At 34.7% G+C, this 20,308-nt stretch overlaps 1 protein-coding gene across 3 annotated transcripts in view; it reads right to left on the bottom strand.

Moving 5' to 3' along the window:
* Positions 1-20,308, bottom strand: part of FEM1C (fem-1 homolog C) — a 79,625-nt gene that overhangs the window by 57,361 nt on the left and 1,956 nt on the right. For 2 of the 3 annotated variants that reach the window (XM_072958058.1, XM_072958051.1), the window contains exon 3: positions 5,587-5,869. In XM_072958058.1, the coding sequence (XP_072814159.1) occupies positions 5,587-5,869 (283 nt within the window). Of the gene's footprint in view, positions 1-1,238; positions 5,870-20,308 lie in introns of those variants that run through there. The other variant, XM_072958045.1, reaches the window with a different exon arrangement.

Below are 20,308 nucleotides of genomic sequence, written 5' to 3'. Positions count from 1 at the left end.
AAGGTGCCCGCTAAGCTTTAGAACTAGGATATTATCACAAGTACCCTTTATAGCTTTATGATCTACAAATACATGCATTTATAAGGATGAAAGGGTTTTAGAAAAAAGTATCAATCCTAAGATCAATTAGTACTATAATGTAAGCAAGGTGAGAAGGAACCTACTATTAATAAAATTGTATTTGGTCTTTTGGAAAAGTAAAAAAATAAATTAATATATAAATAAGGCTCAAGTATGTCCAGAACAAAATTAGGTAGACCTCACTTTAGAAGAGACGTTACTGGGAAGTTTTGCAAACAATCTTTCTATAACAGACTGAATCACTTGTTTCATTTATATTTTTGGCAATGTCAAATACTTTAAGCCACTCTACTCCATGACTTGCACCAAAGTATACAATGATTAATAAGCATCCAAATTGATTTAGTAAGACTATTACTTGTCAAATTCTTCTATGTGAATGTCCGTCTTAAGAGTATTACTTTTGAAAGATTAAATTCTCGATTTTTTCAGGCAGGGAGCTGCACTGTTTTATTTTTAAAATCAGACATTATATTAAGAAAATGAACTAAACTAAGATAATAAAAAGCTGAGTCAATTTTAGAGAAAATCTTACTTAAAAGAGCCTTTATAATGGTAGTTGGGGACAACCAGAAAACCAAGGGTAAAGACGACTAACACAGACGCGTCCTGTCAAAAAAGATGAGCAAGCCTGTCCTTGTTATGGATTAAGTTAATGATTCAAAAAGAGAAGGCCTATACAACTGAATGTTCCAATTTTTGCCTGGAGTTTAGAAATTATGGCCAGTGTATTTCCTGGACCCATTAAAACTTACATTAGGAAACTTACATATAAGAAAAAGAAAAGCACTACTTAGATATTATAATTTAAAAGTGGTAGAAATAAATTTATAAAACTCACCTTCATAGTAATATATTTATAATATACTTCTGATACTTCGTATCAAACTCAGTTAAAAAACAAGTTAAAAGCAGCCCTTCTCCCATGCATCTCACAACAAAAGCTTTTCCATACCTTTAGTTTCTGTGGTCTTTACTGGAAAAAAAATTTAGAATAAACTGTACAAGAATCATCTCTGATTTTTACATAGAAGTATTAATAATAAAGGCTATCTCTTGAGTTCTGACCATAAATTACCATACGTGTTTTTGAGACAGCAGTCCACTATCACACGCATTAATCAATCAAGTACTGAGTTAATAAGAATACACTAGCGTTTGGTGCAAATTTAATTTTATTAAACCTTACAATGAATGTTGTGGCAAATCATTTTCCATTGTGTGACAATTTATTGGCTGGCATCTGAATACAGTACTTTTTGGGAAAAATACACAATGGGAATTGACAAAAGGGAGAGAAACTAGTTGTTCAGTGATATATGAGGGCAAAAAAAAAAAAATCAATTAATTTAAGTTTCCTAAGTATCTGACTCTAAAATGGTTCAAGTTCCAAGCAGTAATGCTGCTGTTACAGTGCACAAGAATATGGTTATTATTTCATCTGGCCCTGGCAATTCTGAGAAAATTCAACCTCAGGTTTCTGCTGGGCAGTATGATTTTAAAGAGCTGCTTTTTCAAATATAACCTAAACAATTTTCCCAAGTCACAGTAGACGGGGGTCTCTAAAACATTATACATTAAGGTGGTCACTTTACAAGTGAGCAACCACTTAACTTCAAAATAATGGGCACCAAATTACCTTTTGCTGATTTGGGCTTATATCCCTGTCAGATTTATGGATAAGAAAACCACCATTTTTGGAATCTATAATCCACTTGTCTTTATAAATTAGACTGGTATCTAATCTGAGTAAAATGACCATTACTTTTACAGAAATGATCAAGAGTGGAACATCTAAAATCCAGCAGGCCTTAACACTGCATTTTTATAGAAATGTAATCTAAACTTACACATTAGCTCCAGCCAACATTACCATGCTACAGTGTACAGTTTAGTTTGTCTCAAATGAGTACAATTAGTATTAAATTATTCATCTGTGGTTTAAAAAAACACAAATTAAAAGAAATTTTTTGAGAATACTTTCTGACAAAGGCCTTAAACAGTGTCTGAGGTCACATTTATTAACCAACTTCCTCTAAAATAAAATAGACAATTTTAAGCTAGTAAACTAACTGATTTTTCAAGAGCTCCTAATGGCATTTGGGGAGATGGCAAACAGAGAAGGACTGTATCCTAATGGAAATAAGGCATTTCAGTTCTCAAGACTGAAGAATAATTCTAAGTTATTTATATTCAATGGTGGGAAAATTCTATGGAAAGAAATCCTTGTTTTATACTAGAGTTGTACAATTCAAATTCACCTGTAAAAGAGTGTGAGATGTGTCTTACTATAGGAGCATGTAAACTCTCCTATCCCCTCCCCCTGAAAGAGGAAGAAATATTAAATGACATAAAATCCAATTGCTTATCTTTCACCCCAAAATTATTGAGATCAATTAATGTAGATTTACTGTACTTGCAAAGTTTTCCTTTAAAAAAAGTAGCTCATGCATATATAATTTTCATACCACAAGTTAGAGGCAAAATGATTTCAAAAACTGATGTCTGATATTTCTAGAATACTTGTCCAAATCACAAATTATTTTTAATATACACAGTAGTTCAAATATTTCATCAAATTTGCCCACAGTAAGATATTAAAATCTCTTCATCAAAAGGTTGGAGAGCAACCATTTATATCCAAACCACCTTTTTCAATGGTGAAATTAAATTTACAACCTAGTAAAATGAGTAAGGATATCTTAAAAAATTAAACCTCAATGATTTAGACAGAATGTAAGTCTAATGCTTTTTTGTTTATTCACTATTCTTCACTATACGTTTTTTTACTGAATAAACATGAAATAAACCTAATGTGACTGTTTGCAATGACGACTCCTTAAATATCACTACATCAACCCTCAGAATAAAATGTCAACACAAAAATTCGAGTGATCCAGCTCATTAAACTCACAGGTAAACTGAGTTTTCCTCAAACCAATAAGGAGCTTTTTATTCAGAACAATTTCATTAAGACATTTGCAGGGCAAATATGCCATCATAAGTTTTATTCTGAATAACAATAAAGTGCTGAATGATAATTACCTGAATCTTTTTTAGTACTTTTCACTTATCTTAAGTTAAAAGAGCCCTTTCTGTGGCATTAGCAAAGCTGTTAAAAAAAAAAATCCTAAAAAGGGAGGGAGAGAATGAAAGGAGAGAGGGAGAGACAGAGAGAGAGAGATACAAAAAGAAAGAAAGAAAGAGAGAAAAGCTAAGTTTCAGTTAAGGGAAGAGGAAGCACTGCAACCTTTCGTATTTAATTATGGTGACAAATAACTGAGACCAAAGTAATTCATGCAAGTTATCTTTAAAGGTATACTTAAGCTTGAAGAAAGAAAGAACACTGTTACTGACCTTTGATACTATGGCAATAAATTGCATACTAAAATACCTTAATTATCCTAGATGCCTAGATCTGGCTTGGCAAGCATCATGCCACTGACATGCTTTAGCTCTTTTTGTAACTAAAAGTAATTTGCAGTTCAATTACTGAATATTTCAATGTGACTCATTAAGCTGTGTGATAAACTTTGAGGTTAAATTTAAGCAAATTCTCTACACCTAATCACATCATCAGCACAAGCAGGACAACGCTGGCGCAGCATGAAAGGTGGGTCACTTTATAAAGATTCTTCCTTTTACTGCATGATATATTAAGATGACAGACCTAAATTTAAACTGGGTTAATGAGTTAGAATAGATTTGTTTCCCAAATTTAGCACACAATAGTTTCAGTGGATTAGAGAAAGAAACCTCAGATATAAAGAAAAAAAAAAAAACAGAAAAGCTTGAGCTCTGGTAGCTAACTGGTAGCTCAAAAAATTGTCATGCTACAAGAGTACTTTCATAAAATGAACTTTGTAACATACTTAAAAGTATTTTGAGTTGAAGTTGACCAACTGCTGCATAGAAAATATGCTAACATACAACAGTCAAGTTTAAGCCGGTGCATAGAGAAGATAAAGCACTTATGGTAACTGCAAATGGTAACAAGTTCAAAAAGTCTGTACAACCTAACATGGGGAAAAAAGTTGGTAAGTAGAAATGGTTAGGTTAAAAATAAAGTGGAAACAGGAAAGAAGCTTGGAGAAGAGAAGGAAGAAGCAGAAAAAAGACCTTCGGTTGTATAAAATTCACAAACCAGAAAAGTATAAAGACACCACTGAAAAATGGTTAACTCTGTCCCAAACACCCAACAGCAAACAAAACCATAATGGATAAGCCTTTGGCAGACAATTTTAGAAATCTGAATATGACATTACATTTCTCAATAATTCACAAACAATATATTATATGGTATATTTATATTAAATACTGGGAAACCAATCCTGTAAATCTGATGTTTATACTGCTTTAGCCAATGAGAGCACGATGAGATCAAGCTAAATGAATGCTGGTGTTATCACAACAGTGCTCATTTATGAAACAACTGTTACCAATCCGTGCTTTAACAGTGCTAAAACACAGTCAAATTATCATCTATGAAGTGAAACAAAGGTCTCTAGCTTTTCTGGAATATGCCCTTTATAATATATTCTATGATTCACTATAACACGAGCAGCAAGACACTGCAACGTGGTATGATTTATGGGCTGGATCAAATTCTTAGCTATTTCCTTCTCGTCCAGCAAGTCACTAGCAGTTTGTTTGTGCAAGTTTGTGGCATCAAAATGTGCACCTGATTTAATAAGAAGATTCATGATGTCTGGGTGGTTGTTCAGAGCAGCGATATGGAGGGGACTGTTGTCATCAGAGTCTCTGACATTCACATCGGCACCACATTCTATCAGTATTGCAGTAACTTGCAGAGATGGAAATTTACAAACAGGGTACCGCCCTACACATGTAGTATTCTTGTCCACGGCCAGATGAAGAGGGCTGAAGTTATTCTTTCCCCTTGGATGCAGCTTAAGAAACCTGTATATAGTTTGCTTTTTGAAATGGTCCTGTTCTAGAGTACAAGGAACTTTTTCTAATAAGCAAATCAAGTGCAAAATGATGGAAAGAGCCTTATTTAACTGTAACGGGTCAGCTGGACACTGCGTTTGTTTGATAGCTCGCTCTATTTCAAGGACACTTTTGCACAGTATGCCCATAAGATCATCAAATGTAACAGTGGTACCCAGCAGGCCTTTAGCCCTATCCTGTAGCATAAAAGAGAACAGTTCTGCAAAAGATAGTAAGCTGCTGGCGGTCATTGGGCTTAGAGGGTCCAAATTGTTCTGCTGCATATCCAGAGCATACTTCCATAGGTTGATGCATCGTTTGAAATTCCCAGAGTCTGCATAGACAGCGCCTCTATATCTAATATAGTAAGAGGTATCAGGATGAGAAGGACCAAGAATACGTTCTCTAATTAATAGTGCCTGCATTCTCATCTCATCGGGATCAGCAATAAGACCTTCTAGCTCTTCTGCACTGTTTACCTCCTTGGCATAATCATAAGCCATTATTAGTGTCTGCGGTACTGGTTTGCTAATTATATTAGTCCTATCACTGTACCTCATGTTCATTGCCTTTTTCCAGTATTTCAGAGCCCCAAGGAGATCTCTTTTCTTGTCTACAAACGTAGCTCCCAGAAGCTCTAGAGCATTGATCCGTTCTGTCTTGCTCGTCTGGGCATGGTGGGTCAGAAAATCCACAATATTTGTGTGACCAGTCACACTTGCTGAGAGAAGAGGAGTCATTCCATAACCATCCTTTTCCATCTTGGCACAATACATAAGAAGCATCTTCATGATGTCCAAACTTCCAGATTCTGCGCAATCATGCAAGGCAGTATTACCTTAAGGAGGAGGGAAAAAAGAGGTAATATATTTTGAGGGACCAAGGTACAATGTAATACATATGTGTACTTTAGAATCTAAAGAAAAGCAGGCAACTCCAAGCCGCCCTCACTGGGACATAACTTTAATTTGATTACAAATAAGAAAAAAATGACCCCCAGCACAAAACTAGTATCTGAAACACAGCAAGGGAAAAACACATTGGTTAAGTTTTTTTGAATAAATGAAATTATTAAATCAGGCATGAAAAGATATTCAAAGTCACTAAATGAAATTCAAAATTAATCCATGGCCTGTTCATATTTTTCAATAATGTTTTCAAGTGTATATTCTACACCTAAAAACTGATGAAATGAAATTAACCAGCTATTTACAGTTTTGCTGACAGTCACTTAACTTTCTGGGCCAGATTCCACATTTATAAATAAAAAATCTAGTCTGTAATATCTAATATTCTCCAATTTGATTCTAATAGTCACAAATTATTTTTTTAGTATTTCTGATTACCAAGTGAACTTCAGTTGTTTGAGCCAAAATTTTTGGTAACAAAGTACTTTCTTCAAAAAGCTCCCATAAGAAAAACAAGACCACTGAAATCTAAAAATACGTGGGTGGTTCGATACGAACTTTAAAAGGAGACATATGAAGTGTCCTTTCATAATGGATTATTTCCCATTGTAATTTAATTTTCTTAAACATTCTTTTTAGATGTACTAAATGTTCTAACACTGTCCTGTTCTTCCCACACATGGATTAAAACTGACAATAGGCACTGGCACATCAGTAAAAGTCTGTATGGGAGGAACAGACTTAGATTTTTTTTTTAACTGAATTATAGTGAGTTTACAGTGTTGTGTCAATTTCTGGTGGACAGCACAGTTTTTCAGTCATACATGAATATACATATATTCGTTTTCATATTCTTTTTCACTGTGAGCTACTACAAGATCTTGAATATATTTCCCTGTGCTATACAGTATAAACTTGTTTATCTATTCTATATATACCTATATATATAGTATCTATATATATATAGAGTATCTATAAATCTCGATCTCCTAGTCTGTCCCTACCCGCCCTCCTCCCCTCTGGCAACCACAAGTTTATATTTTGTGCCTGTGAGTCTGTTTCTGTTTTATATTTAAGTTCACTTGTCTTTTTTTTTATTTTTAAGATTCCACATATGAGTGGCATCATATGGTATTTTTCTTTCTCTTTCTGGCTAACTTCATTTAGAATGACGTTCTCCAGGGACATCCATGTTGCTGTAAATGGCGTTATGTTGTCATTTTTATGGCTGAATAGTATTCCATTGGAACAGACTAAGATATTATAACCACTCAAATTATTTCAGCTACCTAAGTTTAATGATAAACAACCTACTAATTATCAAAACAAATTATCAGTGCAGACCTTTGATATTTACATACAATGTTTATAGAAAACTTCAGCAGTGAGTCATTTTAGGCATGGTATGGAAAAGAACTAACACAGCTGGCTGAGACAGCTACCCTTAGAAACACTCACTTGCAAGGATGGCCCTTGTCTGGCATCTGGAAATTTGTCTGGTAAACAGTTTCAAGATATAAAACTTTTCCTAAATTACAAAGGTGGCTTTTATGCTGACTTCCTGTGGGAGTCTGGAATTTTTGATATGTGCTCAGCAAAGGATGCCAATATGACCAAGCACCCAATAAAAACCTGGACACTGACTCTAATGGGTTTCACTGGGCAGGAACATTGCACACATGCATTTATGTTGCTAGGGGAAGACTGAACTCTACGTGGCCTCTCATGGGAAGGACAGAGCTTAAGAAAGCCAGCACAGAGATTCCTTTAGACCCCACCTATGCCTTTCCCCTTATGATCCAGCTGCATGTCCTTATTATATCACGGTAATAAATCCTAGCCATGAATACAAGCTGTACACTGAGCTATCTGTAAATGTAGAATTGGACTTGGGGACCCTTGACACAGCATGTGTACTAGAAAGTGGTTTAAATCTGAATACTTCACATAACAGATCTATAACTAAAACTCTAAAAAAGCACAAGTTATAATACATTAGGACTTTAATCTCTTCACAAGTTTATCCTGTTCATTAGTCTTCCATGATACCTACAGAAATTACATGAAAATATCTGGATGTTTATTCTGATCTAGGATTTCAATGGTCTGCAATGGAATAGTGTCTGTTTGAATGTTTTAGCTATGTGTATGGTAACCAAGCACTCAGAGAGCCCAGAACTTCTGACTACTAATGTTCATTTGCTCAAAGTAATTTTAATTAAACATGACGACTACTATTTTTAAAACTCTTTTGAATTAAGGATCCCTAATATTCCCATTTTCTCTAAGAAATAGACAATATAATAGAAATATAAAGAGAAGGCTTAGATGGCATTCTTCTCTATTCAGAGTAACAAAATCAAGAATAAGAATGCAGCAAAGGCTAGTTTTTTAATTAACTGAATTGCTATATTGGAAAAATACAGAATATATATATATATGTTTTGAATACACCATATACTGAAAAAATGATGCTTTTTAAAAAAAAGTAATAAGGAAGACTCTCATATCTAGTAATGGCAGAGGTAATAGGATCACTCTTCCATTAAGAACTAGAAAGTTGAAAGATGTATTTTAAAAAATCTGTATGACAGCATGTAAGAGCTCACAAGGGGACAACATCTAAGAGAAGAAAGAAAATTAGGTAAATAAAGTCCAGAATTTGGGGATGCTTCCCCCAGCAACCTCTACTGTGGAAGAGGCAGCTGAAAAACAGGGCAGAGCTCTCGACACCCTTGCACAGCTAGAGCAGAACACTGGAGTCCAGAGACCGTCAGGGAGGGAACTCTGAAGTCCCCCTACACTTTAGGTTACAGCTCTGAAGGGTTGCCCTATAGGAGTGAGGTGAACTGCAAATACACCAGCTATCATAGGAACTGAAAATGCAGTTTAAAATCATCTTGATATTGAAAAGTAATCCAAGACTTGTATATATAATCAAAAGCCAGAAACAAAAACAAATACTATTTAGAGGAAGGTATTATCATACTAGGGCTCAAATTATTTTTATATATTCTTCATATATAATGCTTGGTATCCAATCAAAAATAATGGACAAAAAGAAAGCAAAGAACCACAACACAAAAACCAGGAGAAATAAGAGATAAGAGAAAATGCCAACAGAAGATCCAGGTAACACACTTATCAGACACAGACTTTAAAATAACAATTATGCTTAGAATAGTCAAAGAGATTAAAGAAACAACTTTGAGAATTAGACAGAAAACTGGAAACTACAAAAAAGAACCAAGTGGACATTCTAGAACTGAAAAACTCATTAAAGAGTGGCTCTAAAAGCAGACTACACATAGCTGAATAGAGAATTAGTGAACTAGAAAACAAATCTGATAGGAATACACAGAAAGAAGCATAAAGGTGAAAGGATGGAAAAGCAGCAGACTGTAAGAGACTGGGGAAATGTCAGAAGGGTTAATATACTTCAAACCAGAATTTTAGAGGAAGAAAATGGGCTCAAAGCAATATTGAAAGAGATACAGTCTGAGAATTTTCTGAAGCTGATGGAAGATTAAACCATAAATTTAGTAAGTTTTACAAATAAGAAGGGTAGATAAAAACAAAGTCATATTGAGGCACACTACAGCGAAGCTGCTGAAAACTAAGGACAAAAGAAAAACCTTAAAACCAGAGAATAGGTGGAAATGACCTGCAAAAGAGCAACAGTTAGACTGACAGCAAAGTTCTCATTAGAAACAAAAGAAGCCAGGAGACAACAAAATGACATCTTCAAAGCAGTAAAGGAAAATAACTGCCAATTTTGAATTCTGTGCAGTTAAGGACCATTTCAGGTGAGAAAGAGAAAAAACTAAGACATTTATTACCAGCAGATCTAAACACTACAGGGTATCCTTTAGGCAGAAGGAAGATGAGCCACATGGAAGCCTGAAGATGTGGGCAAAACACTGACAAAATTTGTGAGAAATCTAAATAAATATTGAGTTTAAAAATAATGTCTTGTGAGGCTTGAAACACACATGGAAGAAAAAAGCTCGACAGCAATAACATAAAAGTAAGGAGGGTAACTGGAGTTAAGATTTCTGCACTGCTTGGAAAGAGGTAAAATTAGAAATTTATGTTAGCCTTTGATAGGACAAAGTAGTACTATCTAGAGTAGCCACTAAAGTAATAGAGGATATGCATGCATATAATTCCTACATAGTCTCTAATACAGAGAAAATCTGGAAAAGTGAAAAATAATCCAAACAATGACAAAAAGGAGATACAAAGAACACAAAATAGATAGGACAAAAAAATCTATAAGTAACTAGGAGATGAAAACAGAAATATATAAGTAGTTATACTCAATACAAGCCAACTAAATGTTCCCATTAAAAGACAAAAACTATCAGACTGGAAATACAAACACAGAAAAAGGCTGAAGTGAAAAGATGAAAAAAATACATATATCTTATGCAAAAACTAACCACAAGGAAGCAGTCTTATTAAATGTTAGCACAGCATTTTCCCCCTAAATTTTATTAACTACTGCCCTTCTGTAATCTCATACTGATAAATATGCAAAGTAGAGAAGAAAAACTTCTTCTACAAACAGACACCAGAGAAATTAGTAGTAAAATATAAACTCATGTCTCCCAACTGCCATTTCAGTATGCTGCTCATTTCTAAGGTTATATTTTAAATGCTAGTCATACTGCACTGCAATAAGTTACTTCTAATATAAACCCAACTTCATAATAAAACTTCCACCACTCATATTATTTTCCAACTCAAAAGCTTTCATGCTCCCTCTAAGCAAACAGCTGAAGATCTTTTAAAACCTCTACAGCATTGATTCTCAAAGCACTATCTCTGTGAGGATGAGAAAGCAATAAGGAAAGAAATGTTTTAAAAGGCATGTTATGTGAAGTAAAGCTTGATCTTGGTAGTGGGAGATACACTATGGGAAATGAATTTTTAAAAACTAAAAACTATTTCCTTACCCTACCTCTCCAGTGTCACTTCTCGTCATCTCCAGGATGACTGCTGCTCTGTAAAGCTAGCCCTGGAGCCAGCAAAATTTTTCTGTAAAGGGCTAAATAGTATTTTAAGGCTTTGCAGGCCATAAGGTCTCTGTTGTAATCACTCAACTCTGCCATATAACAAAAAGTATCCATAGTCAATCCATTAAATTAACTGACATGGCTGTTTTCCAACAAAATACGGCTTTCGTGTAATTTTAACATGTCATGAAACATTATTCATTTGATTCTTTTTTCAACCATTAAAAAGTATAAAAACCATTTCTTAGCTCTCAGGCAGTACAAAAACAGGGGGTGAGGAGTATTTGACCTCTGGGCCAGTTTGCCAGCACCTAATTCAGTCCAGAAGGCATTATCAATACTTGCCATACACAAGGCAGAGAAACTGCTTATGCTTCACGTCTAAACTTTAAGTTTCCTCTCTCAGCACCAGGAATAGTGCTGCTTACTTCCACCTCCATGCCTCTTCTCCTCATTTTCCTGTAAAATACTGCCTTTTTTCTACTTTTTAAATTTCTTGTCCTTCAAGTTTCACCAGAAATTTCAGCAACTCAAAGAGGCCTGCTTGGTCATATCATGTCAATTTATCATTTTGAGAATGCCTGGTGAATACATGTTTCACTCATTCTGAGTACTCATATTATATCAACTATCATAATCTTATGTAATAACTTATATAATATAATGTTACTGCTTTACAAATAAGTTTTCTTATCTAAACTATCTGTTTCTAAAGTATACAGAGCCTGCGTTATATTTCCTTTGTATACCAGACAGCAGTTGGCATACTGTCAAAAAGCTAAGGTAGATTCTTACATTTTTAATATCTGACATCACAAAAAGTGATTCAAATAAGGACAAAATAGCTTTAAAAAGTAAAATCTTTGGAAGAAGGGTATTGTTTAAATTATTCTAACAAGTTAAGTATATAACCACCATACTATGTCATGCCTCCAAGTCTCTTTACATAGCATATTTTGATAAAGTTGTAATCAGTACACATACAACTGTTTCCTACTTTTCACCTACATTTTACATGAACACTTTCCGGTTGATGGATATCACACTGCGTCAGAATTGTCACTATTAAAATTAATGCCTAAAAAAACTTTATGGATAGGTAACAGACCAGCAACTGCCAGAGGGAGAGTAATTGACACCAAGGGGCATACAGAAACTCTTCACTCCATCTTTATTGTAGTGGTAGTTAAATTATAGTTTGTTTTTCAAAACTTAGAGAACTACACACTACAAAGGATGGATTTTATTGTATGTAGAGTATACTTCAATAAACAAGTAACTTGAACTTTCACCATAAAGCCAGTAAGAGTGATTATGTAGTATCTGTGTAGTTCATGTAGACTCTGCGCACAAACATGACACAATGACCAAAATGTAGGTGAAAAGTAGGAAACAGTTGTATGTGTACTGATTACAACTTTATCAAAATATACTATGTAATGAGATCCACAGAAGAATTTGTACATGAATATTCACAGCAGCATTAGTCCTAATAGCCAAAAAGTTGAAACAACCTAAACGCCCATCAACTTATATGAATGGATAAATGTGGTATATCTACAGCAATTAAAAAAAAAAAAAGCACTGATGCTACAAAACAGATGACTCTTAAAAACATTATGCTAAGTGAAATAAGCAAGTCAAGAAAGACTACATTATGCATTATGATTCCACTTATATGCAATGTCCAGAGCAGGCAAATTTATAAAGACAGATCAGTGGTTGTCTATGACTAGTGCATCTCCAGGAGAAGGAAGAGGAGAATGGAAGTGACTATTAATGGGTACAGGTTTTTTTGGGGGGGGCAGGGGAGGATGGTGATGAAAAGGTAATTATGGTGGTGGTTGTACAAATCTGTGACCATACTAAAAACCAATGATTATGCACACTTTAAAAGGGTGACTAGTGGCGGGGAGGGTGTAGCTAAGTGGTAGAGAGCGTGTCTAGCAAGCCCGAGGCGCTGGGTTCATTCCCCAGTCCCTCCATTTAAATAAATAAATAAATGAATACAACCTAATTACTTCCTCCTCCCTCCCAAAAAAGTATACAGTGCTCTATGTCAATTGTCTCATTAAAACTGGAAGGAAAAGGAAAATTTTTAAAGGGTCAATGGCGAAGTGGAGGTTATAGCTCAGTGGTAGAATTCATGCTTAGCATGCAGGAGGTCCTGGGTTCAATGCACAGTACCTCCACTAAAAAGAATACATAAATAAACCTAATTATCTGCCCACCACCAAAAAAAGAAAATTAAATTAAAGAAAAACACCTCTATTTATTGCAACTATCACGAAAAAAATTTTTAATTAAAAAATAAAAAATTAAAATGGTGAATGGTATGTGATGTCTCAAAGCTGTTCTAAAATCAAAGTACTCGTGTTTTTGGTAAAAGTATAAGTTTTGACTGATAGAAGCTGAAATTAAAAGGTCTTTTTTAACAGATTTGTCTGTAAATGCACAGAAACAGTTCTCATCTCTCCTCTTTAGCCTGGTTTGCTTGGCATCCACTCTCCAACTTTGCAGCTGGGCTGAGTTTTTGAGAGGTCCATCTGTAAAGATGGGTGGGTATGCGGTTCAACTGCACAACAATGCTGATTCCAAGCATTTTATTTCTGGAAAAGGTAAATGGTATGTGTTAAGGGAGGAGGCAAGAAGGGGTAGAGAGGAACACTTTAGGATACCAAAGGAGTACTAGAAGTTTCCTCTGCTCACAATGTTTCCCTTCCCCATATTTATTCCAACACCACAGATACTCAAGGACAGGAGTTTGAATACGTAAACTAAAAAAAAAAAAAAAAAGTGCAGTATACTGTATATATGTATCGATATGCAATATAATGTGTATGTGCAGTCAAACTGTAATAATTCTACCTAATAAAACTGAAAAAGGAGGGAAAAAATAAAGAAGTACATTTCATAGGCATAATAAGCAGCATCAATACCCAGCAGCTCTAACTGAGCAAGTTAAAAATGAGGTCATTAAGGTGGACCCCAACTCAGTAGGAGTAGTATCCTTATAAAAAGGGAAAATTTGGTGACAGGCACTCCTACAGGGAGAACATCATGGGAACATGACAACCATCTATAAGCCAAGCAGAGAGGCCTAAAACAGATCCTTTTCTCAGCTTTCAGAAGGAACCAGGACTTAGGACTCGTAGCCTCTAGAACTGTGAGACAATGAATTTCTGTTTTTTTAAGACATTCAATTTATAGTATCTTGTTATGGCTGCCCTAGCAAACTAATTAAAAAAAAAAACCTTATTTAAAAAAAAAGAAAAAAGAAAAAAAGAAAGGACAGCAGTTTGAAAAAAGGAATAAAAAATAGAATAAAAAAACTAACTGTATCAAGATTACCATGTGCCCTCTCATTAATTCTTTGTATAAGGCATTGAGCTACCAGCACAGAGAAATTTAACAATACAGGTCTTTGAGCTCACGACAAAGTTAAATGCTAAAAAAGGCATAAGATGCATTTTTATGACTAGCAGGGGGTGAGGACCTGCCTTAAAATGGGTCTTGATAGTAAACAGAATTTTCAAAGCTAAGACCTGAGTTAAGGGATCAGAATTAAAATCAACTAATATTAGTATAGTTTCATGAAAATTACAAGATGTAAAAGTTGATGAAAACATTCACATTACAATTTAGACTTACATTCTAGTTCAGACTCTATTCAACTGTAGTTCTCCCCAAAGAAAGGGAAGAAAGAGGAAGAGAGATGTTTTAGTCAAATTTGCATCCATGTGACTTTTTTACTGGGGCCTCTCCCCAGCTCTTCCACCTCTGTCTTCCTTCGCGTACATTCCTGATGTCTCAGAAGCATAAATCTCTACAATGCCAAGAGCTTCCTGAATTTTGTTTTAAACAAAGTTAATGAATCAATGTGCTTAAAATCTCATAAAGATGAACTCAGCAAGGGAACCACGTGTACTCAAAGGTCAGTAAATACAACTTAACCTCTGCCTTAAGTTTGTGCTGCTATGCATGACTCTGAAATAGCAGTAGTGTTCAGGATCTACTTGTTTTCACCAACTGCAGTTCGATTTTGTGACGATTCACAGTTCAAACTCCAATCTTCAGGGATAGAGGAACACAATGGATATTTCCCTGCTGCGCTGAATTCACACATCATCTACAGCTTACCTCCTCCAAGCAGGATACCAAGTTTTCCTGAAAATACAGAGAAGTGTGCAAGGGACACAAGAGGGAAAAGAATGAACAAGAAACAATGTGTAGGAGCAACTTTACCTGTGATTAAAATGTTAATGAATTCAACTAATAAGTTATTTTAAAAGTATTATTAAATCAAAATAAATACAGAATGTTACGGAGTAGAAAGAAATTTTAAATCTCTTTTTCACTCTTCTCTGCCAGTACATGTGTTGTGAGGTAACCAAGAGCTGAGCAAGAGTTCTCAAAGAAGAAAAAGAGAACTTCAGCTTCCTACACTCAGTCCTGAAGTACACAAATAACCTAGCTACATGACAACAGTCATTATCTTTGTCTATTATCTTAATATCAACCATTCTTAATTTACAGTGTTTTTTATATGAAATTCCTTTAGATTTACAGTAGGTAAAAAGTTTTATTTCGTTTTTAACATTTTCTTGACTGAAATACATCTATACTGCAAACTGCCTATACTGTGGGAGAGAAATAATGCCTGGAGTTTGTTCTAAACTACTGCAGAAAACAAAAGAAGTGGGAGAGATATATTTTTTAACGTATAATGGCAAATGTGGATAAACACTGAAGCAAGGTGATAAGTATTCTTCTCTCCATTTTCTTCATTTACATGTAAGTTAGAAAATTTCCATAATAAAAAGGCAAATAAACTGCCAGAACTAAGTCTCTGTCAAACCCTTTTAAAGCTAACTACACTTATGTGCCTACATGGATTTCTCCCTTTTCTGAAACCTGTAGGGTTCTACCTGTACTACTCATTTTTCACAATTAGTTAACTTTTTACTTCAAGTCTTTATGCATTTATTTCTGTACTGAAAGGACTACAAAACACAGTACTTGTCATCAAGGAGCTTATAATCTTTCCTCTCTTAAATCTGACATACTCATTCAACAAGCTCATTTACCAAATACCCCCTGTGGGCCAGATACTCTTTCTAAAGCATGGATACAAACACCAGGTCTCTAGCCTCAAAGAGCTCATAATGTAATAAAATTAGAATGTAATTAGATGGGTTTCTCTTTCTCCAAAAAAACCCAAAAAACAAAAAACTCAGTAATTCCTCTGCTGAAAACATTCACTGGCTTACCATTGCATAAAGAATAAAATCACTCATTTACCTGGAAGTCAATGTCCTTTATAATATAGCCCTGAGTGCCCTTTGGTATATACATATGCCTACCTTCCAATTTCTGTACCTTCCTAGCGTACTTATCAGTGTGCCTTATGCTATTTCCTAAGCCTTAAAAATCTGTATCAAATCCCTTCTGCAGATCTGAACTTTAGCAATCCTTTCAAAGCCCATTTAATTTCTCCATGAAATCTTTCCAGTCAATACAAATACAGTCTTCCAAAATCCTACAGAATGAATTTACACCATTCCTTTAGCAGCAAACATGATATGCTGTATCTTTTCATAGCCTCCACAATGTCCAACAGTGCCTTGCCTACAGAGAATGCACAGGAATTTACTTAATTACCTTGGGTATCTAAAATGACCAACCCGTGCGTGAGGATAGTGTGCCCCTGGGGCCAGTATCCCCAATCCCAACTCAGAGCTGTTCTGTCGGTCTACAGTAATCAATCAGTCACTTCCAGCTGCTCAATTCCCAGTTGAATTTGGGTGTAAAAGCAAAATTGAAGGGTTTAAGTAACTTTTCCATGGATCTGCAAAGTCCTATTCTGAGTCAAAACAAAAACAAATAAAACCACTCAAACAAAAAAGAACCAAAGAAAGCCAAAGATGACTATAACCATGAAGTAGTGAGATCAGTGCGACAGCTCTAAGATGGGCCTGTCTAATCACTTCTGATTTGCGGTCTATAGTTTTAAGTGACAACCAACCCTCCAGTCTCAAAAATCAGTTGTTCTATTGAACTGGAGAAGCATTTCTAAATATGTTTTTCTCTCCTTTTTGAATGGCATAGGGAAAAAGGGGACTCACTGTTCCCGCAGGTAATGAGTTAGTTGGGGATAAAGTATTTCCAAAATCTAAGAGACGAAAGCACTACTGTTGCACTTACCATATTGTGGTTTAAGTATTTGCTCATGGTCTCTCCAATCAAACCATGAGCTCCCAAGAGCAGGGAATCAACGACTGGATATCCTGTTTTACTCATCTTTGTCTATCCTAAGTCTAACAGCCTGGCACACGCAAGGGACTCAATAAGTGCTCTCTCAATTAATGAATGAATTCCACCTCAGGTTAAAACATGTTCAAAATGCCAACAGCCTGTTAAAATGTAATGGAAAGAGGTTAAATAATATATTCAAATGCTAACTGCCTGTTAAAAAGTAATGGAATATAGAAGCTACATGCATTTTATATTTAAGCAGAGCAAGCATAATCTACTGGTATCTTCTTTCTTCAGAACCATTTCCAACAGCCAACATGTAAAATTTCCACCGAAATTATTCCATTTCATCCCTAGTCTGAATCAGTCTTTTCCATTTTTTGGATGGGGGTAAAAATGTGGGGAAAAAGTCCTTCCTTGATACTCTACCAGACTCTTCTCCAGTCTTCTTGCCTCAGTTTCAATTGGTTCCTGTTTCTTTTTTTTAATTACCAGTTAACCCACTAAAAAAATCTGAAAAGTCAATGAGATAATTATTACCAAAGAATGGAAGTTTCAGGATCAGAGTGAGGGTGGGGTACATACGTACTTTAATTTGCTCCCAACATTCATTAAGAATCAGTGTCAATTTAAAAGGCATGATGCAAACGGAAAAGTATTGCACACAAACTGATGTACTATATATACAATACACATATATGTATTATATATGTCTGTATATAAAATTGAGGCTATATGAAACTAATTTTGGGTATAAAATTGTTTTCTCTCATGTTATGTCTACTTTAAAAAAAAAAAGCATTAATACTGTTACTGGGGTTAGAAAATGACTATAGAATTAGCCAAAAGAAGCAGCATACACATCCTTTTGTACAAGGCTACATGGTGATGGGGTTAAAAGGAACATTCTTCTGAAACAGCAAAGATAATCAAGTTCAACACTGTTCACAGTTTATTAGGGAAAAATGCTCACTAAAACAGGTGCTATTTAAAATATAGTTCTCTCTAGAAGTATAAAAACCAACTTCAAAAAACATAAGGGAAAAGTAGCAGTACTCATCTCTCCAATGGCATGAGTTTAAAACATGCCCCAATTTGACTCAAATACATGAGTTTACCAACAATCATTAATAGGCTGATGAACAAAAAGCCCAAAACAAACAAAAAAAATGCAACAAGCCTAAACCTGCAGCCAAATCTTTTAACTCTTTCTCTTCTAGTTATGATTTCAAAGTATTCCCAATATTGACATGGTCAATTAAGCAGTAATTCATTCTTTTAAAACAAGCATTCTTTAAAAGAATAGTGATTGTTTAAAAAAAAAAAAAAGTCATGCTGTCCTTTGATCCAACACCTCCCTCAAAGATAATCAGGAACAATGAAAACATTTATAAGAAAGAATGTTTACAGAAACATTTTTATCATTTTATCATAGTGAGAAACCAGAAGCTATGTAGAAGAGTATGCAGCTATAATTAATGATATTAAAGATAACATTTATTAAACTAAAAAAAAAGGTTATAGAAGAGTATATAAAATGAAATTGCACACATAGATCTAAATGCAAAATTCAGTCTTTGGAAGGACTATCTTTAAGTGCTGGAATTTTGTGAGATTATTTTTTATTTCCTTGGGAGAAAAATTTACAAAAATACCACAATGCACCTGTATCATTTTTATGACAAACTTTTTAAAAAAGATTATACTAACTTCAATAAATCTGTCCAGTAACTATGTGCCCCATAAGTGTGTGGTTTAGCTTCTCTGAAAGGCAATCAGACACTCACAATGATAAATGCACACTCACTTTGATTCAGCACTTCCACTTACAGGTACTTATAATACAGCTGTTTTCACACAGGTGTGCAAAGACATACATTTGTCAAGAATATTCACAGCAGCATTGTTTGTTTTAGATGTGATCTAGCTAGCTGTCCATCAACAGAGACTAGATAAATAAACTATGCACACTCATACAATGAAATACTGTGCAGCCATAAAACAGAATGAGGTAGCTGTGTGTGCTGGAGTTGAATGACATCCAAGATAAAGTTGAAAAAGAAAGAAAGAACAGAATAGTAAATATCAATTAACAGAGAAGAGGGAGAGATATACAGACAAGTACACTTGTATTTGCACAGACTATCTCCAGGACACCCAAACACTGTATGTAATTGTTGCCAGTGGGTTGGAGGTCTAGGAAAGAGGGGTGATAAGACTTATTTTTCATTGTAAACACTGTAAACCAATTCGTATTGTGTGATTTTTTTTAACCATATATGTATGCTCCTTTTAAGTTTACATAGCTTTTTAAAATTAGTGAATTACTTTGCTGTCGTACAAATAAAAATGTTTAAGGAAAATAATCTTAAGTATCAAAATTATACTATCAAAAAAAGTTGTGTCTAAGGGCTAAAAAAAATCCTAAGCTATGATTTGAAAAATATACACACTCATAAACCCGAGCTCTTCTTCTGGACAAAGATGTTTACACTGTTGCTAGCCAACAAATCCACATCTGTTTAAGATAGTCCTTGTTTTGTTCTCAGCGCTGCAGCAGTTTAAAAAATGTTTTCTCTCTTGCTATATTTAATACACGTTTTATATAAAAGGATTTTCTATTGGCCACACAGTAAGTAGGGAATAAGGGAACAAAGATTCTCCTTTTCATTGACATTAATCCTTCCAGGTCAGTTTGGCCTAGCCTTCCCTGACAGAATAACAAATGAAATGCCTACCTAAGACAAACAGGACAATGACCCACTAAATATAGTGGTTTCTACTCCAAGGGTGTTCTAAAAATAAATAAATAAATAAAACTAAAAAATATACATTACATTGAAATATATTCAAGTAAACACAAGTCTAAGGACTCAGATCAACTGCCATTAATATGCTCTGTAACTCTGGGGAACCCACTTCCCAAGAATTGGAAGTTACTTCAAATAAGAAGAGAAAATGCTACTTAACACAGTGATAGAGGTCTTTTTTTAAATCACACTTGTTCAGTGTATTATCAAACATCAAAAAAACAATCAACAAGGTTATACTGGAAGGGATACCTAATCAAAACAGGTCAGTGCTGGCTTACTCAAA

The sequence above is a fragment of the Vicugna pacos genome, chromosome 3 (assembly GCF_048564905.1).
Source record: "Vicugna pacos chromosome 3, VicPac4, whole genome shotgun sequence".
In the NCBI taxonomy this organism is placed as follows: Eukaryota; Metazoa; Chordata; class Mammalia; order Artiodactyla; family Camelidae; genus Vicugna; species Vicugna pacos.
This window is presented reverse-complemented; position numbering and strand designations above follow the sequence as displayed.